The 15146-nt window shown below is 35.8% G+C and overlaps 1 protein-coding gene across 5 annotated transcripts in view; it reads left to right on the top strand.

Annotated features, from left to right (window-relative positions):
- atp8b3.L (ATPase, aminophospholipid transporter, class I, type 8B, member 3 L homeolog) overlaps window positions 1–15146 on the top strand; it is an 81608-nt gene that overhangs the window by 51124 nt on the left and 15338 nt on the right. For 4 of the 5 annotated variants that reach the window (XM_018254507.2, XM_018254500.2, XM_018254520.2 and 1 more), the window contains 7 exons: window positions 1776–1964; window positions 2478–2590; window positions 3590–3754; window positions 4075–4186; window positions 10799–10874; window positions 13660–13801; window positions 14734–14998. In XM_018254507.2, coding sequence (XP_018109996.1) covers window positions 1776–1964; window positions 2478–2590; window positions 3590–3754; window positions 4075–4186; window positions 10799–10874; window positions 13660–13801; window positions 14734–14998 — 1062 coding nt within the window. The remainder of the gene's footprint in view (window positions 1–1775; window positions 1965–2477; window positions 2591–3589; window positions 3755–4074; window positions 4187–10798; window positions 10875–13659; window positions 13802–14733; window positions 14999–15146) is intronic. The other variant, XM_041561557.1, reaches the window with a different exon arrangement.

Here is a 15146-nt window from a genome sequence, read left to right on the forward strand (position 1 = left end):
GAATAAAGCAAACAGGAACAGGAAATAAATTGGCCATTTTTCCAGTGATAGAGCAAGGGACAGCAGTCTATGTCAGGGAAAGTTGAGGAGCAAGAATTGTGCCGTAATTTACCTCTTACAAAGAAGTCCCCACAATAAACTTGAACTGTTTATGAGAAAGTCTTCCATACCTCTGTTCCAAGGTTACATATTGTGTGTGTGTATTGTGTGTGTGTCACTGGCTCAAAGACCCCTTCTGCAGTGAGATGTTCAATTTCAGCTTAGATTTTTGGACGTAAAGCATATGGCACAGGTCTGGCTTTTATGTGTACAGGTGAAATTGCAGGGTCTAAGCTAAGTGACATGAGTAGACCCTTGTAAATGCCCAGTTCATCAGAAAAACTTGTGGAAATTCCTCAATGACCTTCTGTAGACCTTGGATGTCGATTTCTTATAGAGAAAACCAGTTCCTTCCCAAAAGGCTTTTTTTAGTACCTTTGGCAATTAGGTGGGGTAAAATCCAACTGAATGTATTGCACTGAACACTGACATCACATCTTCCAAGAAGTTGAACAGACTTCACATTATAGTCACGGAGTATGCACCTTGGGTTTGATAATGTGGGAGGATCATGAGGGAATAGTTTAGGAAATAATTCTGAACTTTTTATAGTAAATACAGCCCCTCGGTCTCTCCATTTCACGCCGATGGTCATGTGTAAAAACATTTGCAGTTATATCAGAGTGTTCAGGACCCTTACTGTTGACATGTTGGATGTAATATAGCTGTTTAACTTCTGTTCCCAAGGCTGCCCTATTATTTGTTGGGATTGTTTTTTGTGAAAACTTTGTATAAGCACTTGGTTTTTCCTGATTAATCCTTGCTTTGCAAACATGTATATCATGGCTGTTTTTGGTACAGTAAGGGCAGGTAGCATTCCTAAAAGGGCATGTAGAGCTGCTATGCTTACTACCACATCCTATATAAGGTGAAAATATAAGGTTTAGCAAATTAATGTCCTCTCCCTAATTGGGGGCTATGATGTGATCACTGGTTGCTGTGGAATAAATTTTCATAGTGTGTGTAAAAGTGCTGTTTCTGCTGCCAAAGCCTTTCTGCACAGCTGCAAGTGCTAAATTAGGCTCATCTTGAAGACAGAGCTGCAAGGCCTCATTCTGAATACTGCAGATTTATCGGTCTTGCAGCATTTCATTTAGGAACTCTCTAAACTGGCATTGCTCTGCTACGTGCCTTAATTCTGCAATATAGGTAGAAATTGTTTCATCTGATCTTTGGTTTAGTTTGTGGAGGTTTTAGGGCCACAGACAATCAGCAGTACTGCCCTTCAGGGTTATCTATAGTGTTTGCTTCTAGAAAGTAGGAATGTCTCAAGAAGCAGGGTCACACATTAAGTTCCTCCATGTGTCCCAGGGCAGCCACTTCTGCAGTCTATCTGAATTTTTCATTCGAGAGGTTCCTTTTCTGCACTTTTCCTATGTTGCTGCTCTATCCAGACAGCAGAAATGTCGCCACAAAATGTGTTTACAGTGGAAATTGTGCAGGACTCATGCTGGTTTATTGGAGCAGCTCCAACATGGCTAACTATGTACATGCATAAAAACATAAAATGAATGAAAACTCTTCTTACAGTATAATTAGGGCATATCAGAATTTTAATGTCACTGTTTTGACCAGTGTATTTTGCGTCAGGAAAGATCTTAAATATATCATGAAAACAATTGCTATACAAATTATTGTCACACAGTAAGCTAACTTAAATGTTCTGCTACCCCTAGAAGAAATTGTTTACAAAGCGGCAAGTCCCGATGAAGAAGCTTTAGTGACGGCAGCCCGAAACGTTGGGTATGTCTTTTTATCCCGGACACAGGAGACTATGACAGTAAATGAGCTTGGGGTAGAAAGAACCTACAGAGTATTGGCACTCCTTGATTTCAGCAGTGTCCGCAAGAGGATGTCTATTTTAGGTGAGATGGTTCGTGGTTTTAAGGGGGCTGTTTACCTTTAAATTAACTTTTAGTATAATGTAGAGAGTGATATTCTGAGACAATTCGCATTCTGTTTTTTTCAGTTATTTAGCTTTTTATTTAGCAGCTCTCCAGTTTGCATTTTCAGCAATCTGTTTGCTAGGATGCAAATTATCCTAGCTACCATGCACTGATTTGGATAAGAGACTGGAATGTGAATAGAAGAGGGCCTGAATAGAAAGATGATAATAAAAAGATAATAAAAAGTCGCAATAACAATAAATTTGTACTCTTACATAGCATTTGTTTTTATATGGGGTCAGTGACCCCCATTTCAAAGCTGGACTGTCAGAAGAAAAAGACAAATATTTAAAAAAATATATATAATAAAAATAAATAATGATGACCAATTGAAAAGTTGTTTAGAATGGGCCATTCTATAACAAACTAAAAGTTAACAGAAAGATGACTTACCCCTTTAAGTTCTGTTCATTCATTAATCTTTGTCAACAGTTGAAGACCCTGATGGGAGGATTAAGCTTTATACAAAGGGTGCAGATGATGTGATTATGAGACGCCTTAATTCTGAATGTTCCAGTTATGAAATCACTGAGAAAGCGCTAGCAGTGAGTATAAATATTTGTGTTTATTGGTGAGGTTAATACATACAGTACATTACATAAAATGTATTACAACAAGGGCACTGGACATTATAGGGAACATAATTTCCATACTACCTTCTTTGTCACAAAACAGAACAAATAATTTTCAATCATTTTTCTTTATTTTAGGGATGCCACGAATCCAAGATTCGGTTCGGGATTCGGTTCGCGATCCGGTTTGGGATTCGGCCTTTTTCAGAAGGATTCGGATTTGGCCGAATCCTTCTGCCCGTCCGAACCGAATCCGAATCCTAATTTGCATATGCAAATTAGGGGCACCAGGGAAATCTTGTGACTTCTCACAAAACAAGGTAGTAAAAAATGTTTTCCCCTTCCCACCCCTAATTTGCATATGCAAATTAGGATTCAGTTTGGTATTAGGTTGAATCTTTCGCGAAGCATTCAGGGGTTCAGCTGAATCCAAAATAGTGGATTCACTGCATCCCTACTTTATTTGTGGTATACAATGGAGGATCCAGATCTTAAAGTGTAGCACTGCAAAATTGTTATCGGATTATGCTAATAAATAACAGGATTAAAAAAAAAATGGGCCTAATCACCTATCACCTATCTGCATATGCAAATTAGGATTCGGTTCTGTATTAGGTCGAATCTTTCACAGAGCATTTAGGTTTTCGGCTGAATTCAAAATAGTGGAAAAAAATTAGCCGGTGAGCACAACTTTCCCTCTATTCATATCTAAAAAAAAAGAAAAATAGCCTCAAATTATTATAATGGCTGGTTTTATGAATTTATCTTTGAAAAGTAAAGAGGAGTTAGAGTAAATAAATACAGTAATTGTTCCCTATTTTGGTGATCCTACTGATTCCAGGGTAAAGGAGATGAAGAAGTATTTATTCAAATAAAAGGCAGAACACACGACACATTAATTCTTTTTCAAGTGTTCAAAAAAAAAAAGTACTTTCATTGTGCTCTCTTGGTTTGACTTGTGTGTTGGTACAGATGTTCGCCCATGACACTCTCAGAACTTTATGCGTGGCCTACAAAGATGTAGATATTTCTATGTACAAATCATGGAGTAAACGGTATCATCAGGCGAGGGTGACCTTACAGAATCGTGCAGTGCAGCTAGAGAGAGTTTATGAAGAAATGGAGACTGATTTACAGGTGATTTTTATTATGTATGTACATTTGCCTCTGAAATAACTAGCTACTCCAAAATACTCTATGATGTGTATGCAGTAAAATCAGCTAAATATACAGAATTTTTATATATTTTTTAAAATGTCATTATTTTATACAAAACAGAGCAGAGAAACTGATATGAGTTATACGGCTGTAAAGGGCAAAGAGAAGTCGTGGTTAAAAAAAGGGCAAAGAGATGATATATATATGAATGATATAGTATAAAACGAAGCAAGGTTATATGAGAATTTGTCTTAGTATAGTTGTTTTGGTCTGGTCCTGAGGTTTCAATTCTTTTTCAGTTACTTGGCGCTACTGCAATTGAAGACAAATTACAAGACAAGGTCCCAGAAACAATACAGCTGCTGAAAGATGGGAATATGAAAGTATGGGTACTGACTGGAGACAAACAAGGTGGGTAAAAAAAGGTGCTGATTTTTAATGGTGTATTGTAGCTCTGGATTTTAATAGGCCCTGGCATTTCAACTACATAGAGGCTGAAACAGCCCCTACCGGTCCACTAAATAGTGACTGTATATGGCATCTTATATCAGCCCCTCTGCTATAAACCATCTCCCACAGACTTCATGTTATCCAAAGAATTCATTTTTTAAATGATTTCCTTTTTCTCTGTAATAAAGAAAGACTGCCTTCCATTTAATATTCTTTGTCGCTGCTGAGTTCATCTCTTCAAACGGTAAACCTTTTACATCTAGGTTCAAGTCCCAGGGAGGTCCTACAAATCTAGGTGAGGATAGTGTGCTGAGTGAGCAAGAATTGGCAGGGCCCAGTGTTGGCGGGGAGATGTGTTAGGTAAAAAAGGAGTCAGATTGGTTAGTTATAAGGAAAAGTTGGCAAGGCAAAGGCTCAGGTCCAATCATACAGATTTGCCATTATATGCTAAGTTTGTTCTTATATTTATCAAAAGGTGGTGACTGAGGTGACTATAGAGCACCTCAGGACCAGACTGAACATTTCAGTCATCACCCTTTGATAAATGCACTTCAAAGACTGAAGACTGGGGAGAGCAGCACTGTCATGGCATGTTTGGGACAAGTTGATGTAGTACAGGCAGAGGGAAGATACAGTTATTAGAAAGGTGGTGGTATAATCTGTCATGTTATTGCACACTAATCACTGTGTTTGCCTGTTTCTAGGGGTTGGGGGCTTTTGTGACTGGAGGGTAGTTACATTGCGAGGCGTGAAGCTGTTGAAGTTCCAATGTTTGAGCTACACTTTGGTAGCAATGATAAATTAGAGAGGAGCTTAAGATAAGAATTTGGTGTAGGGAGGAGGGTTTTTGGCCTTAGGGAAGTAGAATATGGGAACAAGCAAATAGCATAATATTTAATGATAAAGCAACTGGCAGCAATAGTTTGGCTTACTAATGCTTGATTAGAAGATTACAGGCAGCTGGTCTAAACAACATTACAGAGGGATACACAAACATGTGGTGAATGCAAAGGTTAAAGCTTTCAGAATTTTTACCACAGTTGAACCTAGTTTACAGGGTCACAGTGTCATGTTAAAGGCAGAAGTTTAGACCAAGTTGTCCCTGACATTGCCACCCCTAAAGATCTGTCTGGAGTGATCCCAGGATCTGGCAAAATTTGAAGCTATCCTTTAATCACATACAATAAATAGTCCTAAAAGCAAACCTTGGTTAAGGGTAAAGCAATATAAAAAATGGGCCATTATATTTTATTATAATGATAAAAAAACATGGGGTTATGTTATTGTCTATACACGTTATTCCTGCTATTATTCCTTATTAAGTAACAACATATATTTTACTTGTAATTCTGCTATTCAAGTTCCTTTAGGTAGTCTTGTTTAAATCAAAATTATTTGATTCAGTTTTGCATACATTTATATACTGTATGCTACATTTTATGCTATTATTATTATTTCTTTGCTAGAGTAGTTCCTATTGAAAAATGTAACTACCATTTGCTATAATACCAATTAGAAAAAAAAAGTTTTTGAGCCTGTTTAATTGCTAGTTGTTTGCTTAGCACAGGTAAAAACTACAATTAGGTTTTCTCAGTGCTTTGTTGTCAAAACCAAATCGAAAATAAATAAATAAAAGACAAATTTAGGCTTCAGGTCAATATAACCGGCCTCAGGCTGTGCATCAGTCAATTTCACATTGAAAGGACTTAAGAAGGTATTTTTTTTGATGTTTCAGCATCTTATAAACTAAAGGATTCAACAAGGTAGAAAAAAGAGCATTTCCAAAGGGAAAAAGTGCTGGGATAAGAGGTTGCACTGTTCAGTTTGAGTGTAATTTTTTTTTACAGAAATAGTGTTGAATTCTTGACTTTGTATTTTGAATTCCACATTATACGATGATTTTAACACTATAGAAAAGAATAACCATTAAAAGAGTTAAAGTAAAACATAGCATCACAAATTATATTGTAATAGGTGGAGAAGCAGTCCTATGGGTGTATTTTTACTTTGTGGCTCAAGCAGGAATGTGTTACGCATTGCAGTGGGAGTTTTTATTTTGTGCATTAAAGACTTTAGTCACATACCATCTTACATCTATGGATGTTGCACTAATAAGGGGTGTGCAAGTGGATCTCCACTTTTTGCCCTTTATCTGCAGCCCATTCATAGATAGACACAAATCTAAGCTTCCAAAACGAGGTGCATAGGTTTGCACCTGACCCTAGGGAAAAATGCTGTATACTTTGCAAAAAAAGTGACTTGCACTTTGTACCTAATATCTTCTTAGTTAAGAAGCTTTTTTCCCCTCATAAAAGGCCTATTTATTTATTACATATACTGTTAATCAATCCTGTGTATCTTGTAGTTTGCACGAGCCAGGAACAGTCCTTGTATTTCTTATAGGCTACAACTTCCATTTGATCACAAAACACACTCATTCTACTGATTCTACTGATTCTACTTGATTATACTGTGCTGGCCCTATGTATCTTGAATGTCAGTGCCCTATATTTAATGGTCTACAGCATGTAACATAATTAATTGATTTTTTCACTTTATTTATTTAAAAAATCTTAATATAACAAACTGCAATGAATAGAATTGTGGAAAACCCCTTGAATTCCTCAAATTCATCATTTTTAGTGATTTTACAAGCTCAACAACATTTGAAAACCTTGAATTAAATAGTTTACGTTTTGGCTAGGACAGCTCCCATTGACTTCTACATGACCTTGCAAGCATTTAGATATCAAAGTTTTACATAATAATTTTGCTTGATAAGTATAAAAAATGTATGCTTTTTAATGGATCAGTAACATAAATTTTCTTTTTTTAAAAAATTCTTTAGTACAGAACGAAAAAAAAGCACAAAGACAAATTAAACTTTTAAATTGCTAAGTCTTTATTAAGAAATAACTTACCGAAACTAGGCTTGCGCTCCTCTTCAGAAAAGGCGATCTGGCGATCCCTCCTGCGGCAATCGATTTCTCCTCCCTGCCTTCCTTAGGAGATAGCCAGGGAGGAGAAATCGAGTGCCGCATGATAGGTCATCGCCGTGTTTCCTTTTCTGAATAGGAGTGCAATAAAGACTTCACGATTTAAAAGTTTATCTTTTCTTTGTATTTATAAAATTTATGTTACTGGTACGTTAAACCATTATTCACATTCATAATTTGTCACGCCAGAAAATTTGAATCATGAAAAAAATAAAAACTTTGATATATAACCCCCTTAGTGTCAAGCATAGATCCTCCTAGTTACAATTAGCCTTCTAAATGAATAAGTCAAAGGAACTTAAATGTGCAAGTTGTATCAATCTTGGAAAAAAATTATATTTTTTTGATCACAGTTTAGTAAACCGGATGCATTTTATAAGCATTAATTGTACCCAAATCAATTACAGGTATGGTACCTGTTATCCAGAATGCTCAGGACCTGGGGTTTTCTGGATAATGGAGCTTTCCGTAATTTGGATCGTCATACCTACAATATAATCATGTAAACATTAAATAACCCAATAGGCTGGTTTGGCTTTCAATAGGGATTTATTATATCATAGTTTGGATCAGGTACAAACTACTGTTTTATTATTACAGAGAAAAAGAAAACAATTGGTTTATTTGTATAAAATGGAGTCTATGGGAATTCTGAACTTTCTGGATAATGGGTTTCTGGATAACGGATCCCATACCTGTACCATGCTATATTGAAGTTTAGTAAAAGGTGGCCAAACTCACTATATTAGACCAAGCCCACACCTAAACACAAAAAGATGAACTACCGCTATATGTAAAAGTATGGACTTACCTGCTACAAAGACTCTCTTATCCAGACAGACAAAGGGAAATGTTTAATTTAATTTAGCAATTTATGCTACAGAAATAATCCATTCAGTGTCTTAGACTGTGGTCACTTCCATTATTCAGAATTAAGGGAATACCCTTTTAGTACAGAGTTCAGTAATAGATTTTTCACCCTTAAAAGTAACTAAAGGCTGCTGGGCAACTGAGATCACCTATATCTAAAGGAACAGTAACACCAAAAAATAAGTGTTTTAAAGAAATTAAAATATTATGTACTGTTGCTATTCATTGGTGAAAGTTACGTGTTTGCTTTAGAAAGACAACTATGGTTTGTGTAAACAGGCTATTGTGTAGCTATGGGGACAGCCATCCATTCAAGCAAAAAAAGGAGAAAAGGCACAGTCTACATAGCAGATAACATTTACGATCTGTATTACAATAAAATGGGATACTACAGAGAGCATCTTGTATCTGATATGTAGCCTGTGCTTTGAATGGCTGCCCCCACGGTTACAGAACAGCTTGTTATACAAACTATAGTAGTGTTTCTAAAGCAAACACACCAGTTGTAGTGCAGGGAAACAGTATTTTATATTTTCATTTCTTTAAAACACTTTCATTTTTTTGTGTTACTGTTCCTTTAAGTAAAAAATAAAGAAATAATATGTTTACAGTGTTAGTTGGCTTGAAAGTCCCCACTGTATATAAGAATCTTCATTAAAAGCAATGTTACCTGCAATTTTTCATAAGCTTTAAATGCAGCCTTTTAAAGACACTAAGAAGCCCAAAGACACTAGGGGTAAATTCGTGAAAAAGTGAAGTTAGAGGTCGCCACAGTTCTCTAGAGTGAAATTCCACTCCCCATTCATTTCAATGGGATTTTTAAAAGAGTATTTATCAATGGGTGAAAGTGAAAGTTCATTCTTTGATAAGCCTTTCAAAATGGCATAGAGATGAATGGAGTGTGGTGGAATTTCACTCTAGAGGACTGTTGCAATCTCTAACTTCGCTTTTTGATAAATATGCCCCACAGTGCTAAGGGTAATGGCACATAGAGCATTTTGGCATCAGCACAATATCTAGCTAGAGGGCAACAAAAAGGTGAAAATGCCTTTGCCTTCGTGGTGGGGGCCCATTCACTAAGCTTGAGTGAAGGAATAGAGGAAAATAGAGGAAAAAAAATGTGATTTTCGAATGGTTTTTTTGGCTACTTCGACCATCGAATTGGCTACTTCGACCTTCGACTTCGAATCGAACGATTCGAACTAAAAATCGTTTGAATATTCGACCATTCGATAATCTAAGTACTGTCTCTTTAGAAAAAACTTTGACCCCCTATTTCGCCACCTAAAACCTACCGAGGCCAATGTTAGCCTATGGGGAAGGTCCCCATAAGCTTTCCAAGGTTTTTCTGATTGAAGGATAATCATTCGATCGATTGATTAAAATACTTTGAATCGCTAAAACCGCTAAATCCTTCGACTTTGATATTCAAAGTCAAAGGATTTCAATTCAGCAGTCGAATATCGAGCGTTAATTAACCCTCGATATTCGACCCTAGATAAATGTGCCCCATAATGTTGATCTTGCCAGTGCATCTCTGGATCAGGTGATTTTTTTCTTTGGAATATTGTTTAGAAATACTTGTTTTTGCCTGCAAAAATTTGATGTGTAGTGCAGTTTTTTTTTTGGGGGGGGGAGCTTCTACAGACATTGTTTTGTAATCCCCTTATTGGATATCAAACATTTCAGAAGACCTCTGGAGTTCATATTTAGGATTTTATGTATGTAAGGATATATAATAGATAACATACTCCTTAAGGCAAACGTTTGGGCTAAAACAGGAGATTTTATTGGTCAGATTTTATCTGATCTTGCCATACAACACCACGAGATTTCCAGGATCCTACAAAGCTTGAATCTTCAATTATATTTCAACCCACGTGACTACATCCGACTTGTAGGATGTGTTTTGACAATCAGACTCCCTCCTACAAAATCTCCTGTTGAGTTTAGCCCTTATTTTCTGAACTAATACTAAAAACCACTACATTTAGCAAATCTTTGCAGTTTGTTAGTTTAGAGTATATACTCAAAAACTATATGATTTTCCATCATCCATGAAAATGCATATGTTCTGTATACATTTTTGGTAAGTAATCCAATACAAACAGGGCATGAAACAGGGCATTCTTATTTAAGATGTTATTTTTCTGTCAAAGGACATGTGGATGATTAGAGGCTAAAGTGGAATGTTTGAGTATATTTGAACAAAGTGTTGTAATTTGGACTAGTAAGCCATTTTGAAATAATCAGACTGTGTCCTTTTGCCTTGCCATCTAAATTTTTAAAAAATCAGTGTACTTCTTTAGGTTTGTGATCTATTCAAGTCAGGAATCTGTTGTCCACTTGTGCTTTCACACATATAGTAAACTATAGTTCATATATGCTTATCTATATGATGTAAAATATGGCATTTTATAATTTTTGAGGTATTCTTGTATCTTGCTACAAAGTGGAAATCCACAAAAAACATAGGTCCTGGAAAACAATACATAGTTCCCCCCCCCTGCAGGAAACAACAATATATTGAAAAAATCCAATGGCATTGAAAGGATTAAAAATGAAAAAATACTATTTTATTAAAAATCATCTAAAAATCAATTTAAATCTCTAAATGAAATACAGATTTATGAGAAATACCAGTCTGCATGTGTGTGCATGTATGTAGTTTGTGCAATAAATAAACTGGAATTATATTTCCTTTAAGAAACTGCAATCAACATTGGTTTCTCCTGCCGACTGCTATCTGACGATATGGAAATTTTAATTGAAGAACAGATAAGGTACTTATCTTGTTTTTACACCAATTGTAGTACTTTTTTTCTAAAAGAGTGCTCTTGTTTCTTTTTGGCTATACCTTGTAATGACAATTGAACAAGTTTATAGAAATATCTTTCATAATATAAACTTAGTATATTTTTCTGCCCGAAGTTTTGGGTTTTGAAGTATGGCCAAGCATTCTTAACCCACCGCCACCAAAAGTGCAAAGAGAAGTATTTAGAATGACACTTATTAAATAAGAGGTGCTGGCAAAAATAGACTTCTATAACTTTTGATGAGATGGTTTCTGACTTAGCAATGGCAAGGCCCTTTTTGCTAGAGTTCAAGCACAAACTATAAGAAAAAACAGTAGTACCATAAGTGTTACAAAATTGCCATTAGTGATGGGCGAATCTGTCGAAATGCCGAAAATTCGTGAAAAGAATTGAAGTCAATGGCCGTCAAAGTCATTTTGACGCGTGACAATTTTTGACACAAGCGACAAGTTTTATATGCGTGACTATTTTGTCCAAATGCCATAAGTGTTACAAAATTGCCATTAGTGATGGGCGAATCTGTCGAAATGGCGAAAATCCGTGAAAAGCATTGAAGTCAATGGCCGTCAAAGTCATTTTGACGCGTGACAATTTTTGACACGAGCGACAAGTTTTATATGCGTGACTATTTTGTCCAAATGCATTAAAGTCAATGGGTGTCAGAATAATTTTGACACACGGAAATTTTTATGTGCGCAGCAATTTTTTTTTTTTGTGCCAGATTTTTTGCAGGTGAATTTTCTACACAGTTGTGGAATTCACCACTAATCCACGCTTGGCGAATTTATTCACCCATCACTAATTGCCATGTATGACTCTAATTACCTCTTACAATGTACATAGTAGCATACATAAAAATGTAGGTTACATATCATTACATAGTTAATTTGGGTTGAAATAAAAACCAAAGTCCATGCAGTTCCAACCCTCCAAATGAACTCCAGTGCGCAAATATGCAGATACTTATACAGACCTATCTATACACTCAGATAGTTAGAGTAATTCAAAAACAGCCACTTCAAGGAGAGAATTCCACAATGTCACGGCTCTTGTAAAAGATGCAAAACCCTTTGCTTTTTTAGGGGTCGGGTGGGTAATTGAAGCCAGACAACTAATTGTTACCACTCTTGTGGGACCCATGCCCATGAAAGCATGTATTACTACAGCTGGCTACTTAGCCATAGCCATAACCATAACGATCCCTTGCCATAGGACCCCAGAGCAAGCATTCTGCCTCCTGCTGTGATAAAAAAAATTTGATTGAATTGAAGTCCCAGGCACCTATATACAGTATGGACCCCAAAGCATGGTCACCTAGACCCAATCCAAAGGCGGATGGGCCTCTGCTCTGGATCAAGCAATATGGTATTGAGCTCCTCTTCATGTCTCCCTAGCTCCTTCTGCCAACTTCCCGTTCCCTTCCAAGCTCTGTCATTATTGTCCTTCACCTACTCTACACCCTGTCCAGAGTCATTTAAGTCAATATTTGTTAACAAAATATGTGCAAAGGAAACATTGCTTGCATTGTGCTTTTTTTTTTTTGTTACCGATATGTAACTATGAACCATTGTGCCCGATTCCATTAAGTTTTGGTGTTACAAATTTTCATGTTGCTTATTAAGGTGAAAGTCTTCTGGTGATGTAGCTTTATGGTGTATCTCTGTAGAGATTATGGGTAACCTCATCCTGGCATCACCTTTTAAGTAGTGATGGGCGAATAAATTCGCCTGGCACAAATTTCCGATTTTTTCGTGAAAACTTTCGAATTGCTCAATTTTTTCGTGAACACGTTCAAATTGCTCAATTTTTTTAAAGTGAAAATGTTTGAATTGCTCTATTTTTTTGTAAAAACATTCGAATTGCTTGATTTTTAGTGAAAAGGTACGAATTGCTTGATTTTACCATGAAAACGTTCAAATTGCTTGATTTTTTCGTAAAAATGTTCCAATTGCTCGATTTTATCGTGAAAATGGTTGAATTTCACTATTTTTCCGTGAACTTTTCGATTTCACTATTTTTTGAGAATTTTTCGCAGTTTCGCAAATTTTGCAGGAAATTCGGGAATTTTTCTGCAAAGCAAAACGGAAGAAATTCACCCATCACTACTGTTAAGGTATATTGCATTAACATGGGTTACATTAACATTTGCTGGCATAGCTAAACCCAAAAAATAGCGGCTGCCAACACGGCCAGGGCTCATTATTAGCTTTCAAACAGAATACCTTCTTAAACGATACAATAACATGCATAATTTCAATTGGGAACAAACAACAGACTTTCCTCCACAACACAGAATTGTCTCACCATGTTCCAATGCTAGAACTCTTGTACAACTGTAGAATCTTCATTGAAGTAGAATGAGCACAATCCACCACAGTACTTTGCTGCAAACAACTGTTTATTCGCCATGTCAACACTGTGTTTCCTGTCTGAAACATGTCATGGTGAATAAACTGTTTGAAGTGAAGTGCTGTGGTGGCTTGTGCTCATTCCACTTCGATGTAGTGTTAATTGGGAACATGTATGTTAAATATAATTTGCCATTTTCTATCCCTCATCAGCAACATTTATTTTCTAGATTATCAGTTTCTAAGGAGCTGTTTTATCAAAATGTGAAAATTCTTGTTTTTCCTTCTCTGGTATTTTTCACATATCTTCATTTTGATATTTGAGAAACTGTGCCAGTTAAATGACTAATACAATTTATGAACCTACATTTTAGGTTTTTATGGTGATTTTTTTTACATTTTAGTGATATTCTAGATGAATACTGGGAGCATAACAACAATCTCTCTGGAAGTGGACAAGATCTTGTAAATTGCGATAGCTTCAAGAAGCACAGAACCAGCCTGCAAGGAAGAAAGATGGCACTTGTGGTTAGTGGAGACTTTCTGGTGAGTTTCTTATTTGTTTTCAGAAGTTACATTTGTCATTTTATCAGTACAGAAATTCTTAACATCACAAGTAAAAAACATTTAAGGTTATCTGTTGATGGAGAATCTACCGATAAACTGTTTCATGGTAACAAATATCTTATTTTACATGAAAGAGGTTTTATCCTATTGCCCTATTCAACTTTAATGGCCCTATGCAGCTTATTTATATAAGTTGCAATATTGTTTCAGAAGCAGAAATTCGGTTTTTACTAGTGCAGAGTAACTAGTACATTATATTTAAAGGGAATGTCAACCCAAACAATACAAATTTGCCTAATATAAATTCTAAAACATTCAAAGTGACTTTGCAATATGCTTTTATGACAATTGTTCTATGTTTTTGTATATGTATTGCAGTTTTTGTTTGTCCTTGGTTGCTCAGACTGTTGATACAATGTTTTAACTGAAGAGGTATCGTTCTACTGTGCTCCATGAATTATTAAATGCTACTTTAAACAGTAACAACCATGAGCTAAGAAAATGCTGCTTTCAATAGCAATTGTTTTTACAAATAACTTTGAAAGCTCTGAAATTTTTTAATAAATGTATATTGAAAAGGTGCTTAGAATTATGTTTTCTTTTATTAGACAATTTTTTATTTTGGCGTGACTTGCCGGTTAAATGCATTTAAATTACTTTCAGTTTTTGGTGTTACTGGTCCTTTAAAACTTATATGAATGGAAAAGTTGCATTAGTGGCTAGTCTGTGGTCTCCTTTAATGTGTCCTATGGTCAGTTCTTTTTCCAGAATGATCTAGAGAATTTATGAGCAAACTGCAATATGTCATTTTCAGAATTCAGTATTTGAAATCTCTATAATATATACAACTCTTCTTCTTTATGCTTAATAAACATTTTGAAATTTTGCAAACTCTGATTTTCTCTTTGCAGGGTAGAATTTTAGGTACAACAATCCAAAAGCAAAACAAGCACTCAATTTTCCAGAAATGTTGCAACTGGAAGAGATATCGGAACAAAGAAGAGGACAACCTTAAGGAATGGGCCTTTGTAGACTTAGCATCTCAGTGCCAGACAGTTATCTGTTGCAGAGTGACTCCAAAGCAGAAATCTATGGTAGTTAAGCTTGTGAAAAAACACAAAAATGCTACAACTTTGGCCATTGGAGATGGGGCAAATGATGTCAACATGATTAAAAGTAAGAAACTAAGAATATGGTGTAATAGGATGTAATGGGAAATGCTCATTTGTCAAATGAAAGCTTGAAACAGTCAGAAGAAGAAGGCAAATAATTCAAAAACTATAAAAAAAGATAAAAAGCCAATTGTAAAGTTGCTTAGAATAAG

The sequence above is a fragment of the Xenopus laevis genome, chromosome 1L (assembly GCF_017654675.1).
Source record: "Xenopus laevis strain J_2021 chromosome 1L, Xenopus_laevis_v10.1, whole genome shotgun sequence".
Lineage (NCBI taxonomy): Eukaryota > Metazoa > Chordata > Amphibia > Anura > Pipidae > Xenopus > Xenopus laevis.